This window comes from Penaeus monodon, chromosome 21 (genome assembly GCF_015228065.2).
Source record: "Penaeus monodon isolate SGIC_2016 chromosome 21, NSTDA_Pmon_1, whole genome shotgun sequence".
Classification (NCBI taxonomy): Eukaryota; Metazoa; Arthropoda; class Malacostraca; order Decapoda; family Penaeidae; genus Penaeus; species Penaeus monodon.
The window spans coordinates 10751535-10752640 of NC_051406.1; the positions used below are offsets into that span (position 1 = coordinate 10751535).

The following is a 1106-nucleotide window of genomic DNA, read 5'->3' on the forward strand; positions in this document are numbered from 1 at the left end:
TACACAAACTGTCTACCCCATCTTCACTTTCAGCTGCACTATCTAAGTTCTCCAAGTCTTTGGGAACATAATCTTCATCTTCACTCTCCTCATCTTCCATGTTGAGTAACATAAGAAGATCATTCATTTCATTATCATCCATCTTTCTCGGCGGGCGTGAGGAGCGTTTGGGACGCTTATCTGCATAACTTTCCTCAGCTGTTCCTGGAATATTAGAAGCGGTTTCCTCTAAGAACTTGGCAATATTTTCCACAGTCTCTGCATCAACATCCATGTCTGTACCATGTGGGACTACTAGAGCTCCGGGTTCAGAACCAGGCAAACTGGGAGGGTTCTCTTGAACCTCCTGTTCCGAAATAATACTGGGTTCTAATTCATTAATATCTGTATTTGGCAATGGACATGGAGTTTCCAATTTCTGGCACACATCTGCTGCCTCTGGCTTTGATTCCGTTAACTCAGGTTTTGATTCAAGAGTTTCAGGTATGATCTCCTTGATATCTGCATATGATGCCTGGATGACTGGACTTATTTCCTTGTCTTCTGGACATGGTTCCTGATTCTCAGAATTTTGTTCTTTCATCTCAGGTCTTTGTTCTTGAGTGTTGTGCCTTAGTTCCTGAGTCTCAAGCTTTGATTCTTGCATTTCAGATGTAGGGTCTTGTGTCTCTGGCTTTGAGTCCTGCTTGATGCTCCCCCTTCTAGCCCTAAGCCTTCTCCCTCGAGATTCTGTCTCCTCTATTTGTGCTATCACAGGTGCAGTTTCATCAGTAGTATATGATAAAGGGGTTTCCATGGTGGGTCCATTCGATGGCATATCCAAAGCCACCATAGCATTTTGTACAGGTAGATTAACAGTGCCTCGCTTAGCTCTGCCTTTACGTGGAGAATCCTCGGGCTTCAGTGAGGTATCATGTACAGTAGCAGTAGGAACACCTAATTCATTTTTTTGGCTATTTGTCTTTTCAACACAGTGTGTGTTCACTTTTTCTTCCATTGGCTTACTAGTCTCACTGCTATCAAATGCATCATCAGGTACAGATTGATACTGTTTGGTTTCTTGTGGAAGCACATTGGTGTCTATGCTGATGATACCTTTTGTCTGG

The 1106-nt window shown here is 43.0% G+C and overlaps 1 protein-coding gene across 1 annotated transcript in view; it reads right to left on the reverse strand.

Moving 5' to 3' along the window:
• LOC119586562 (uncharacterized protein CG5098-like) overlaps nt 1-1106 on the reverse strand; it is a gene marked incomplete in the record, with an annotated part of 7187 nt that overhangs the window by 3770 nt on the left and 2311 nt on the right. Inside the window, 1 exon segment of the mRNA XM_037935316.1 lies at nt 1-1106. Coding sequence (XP_037791244.1) covers nt 1-1106 — 1106 coding nt within the window.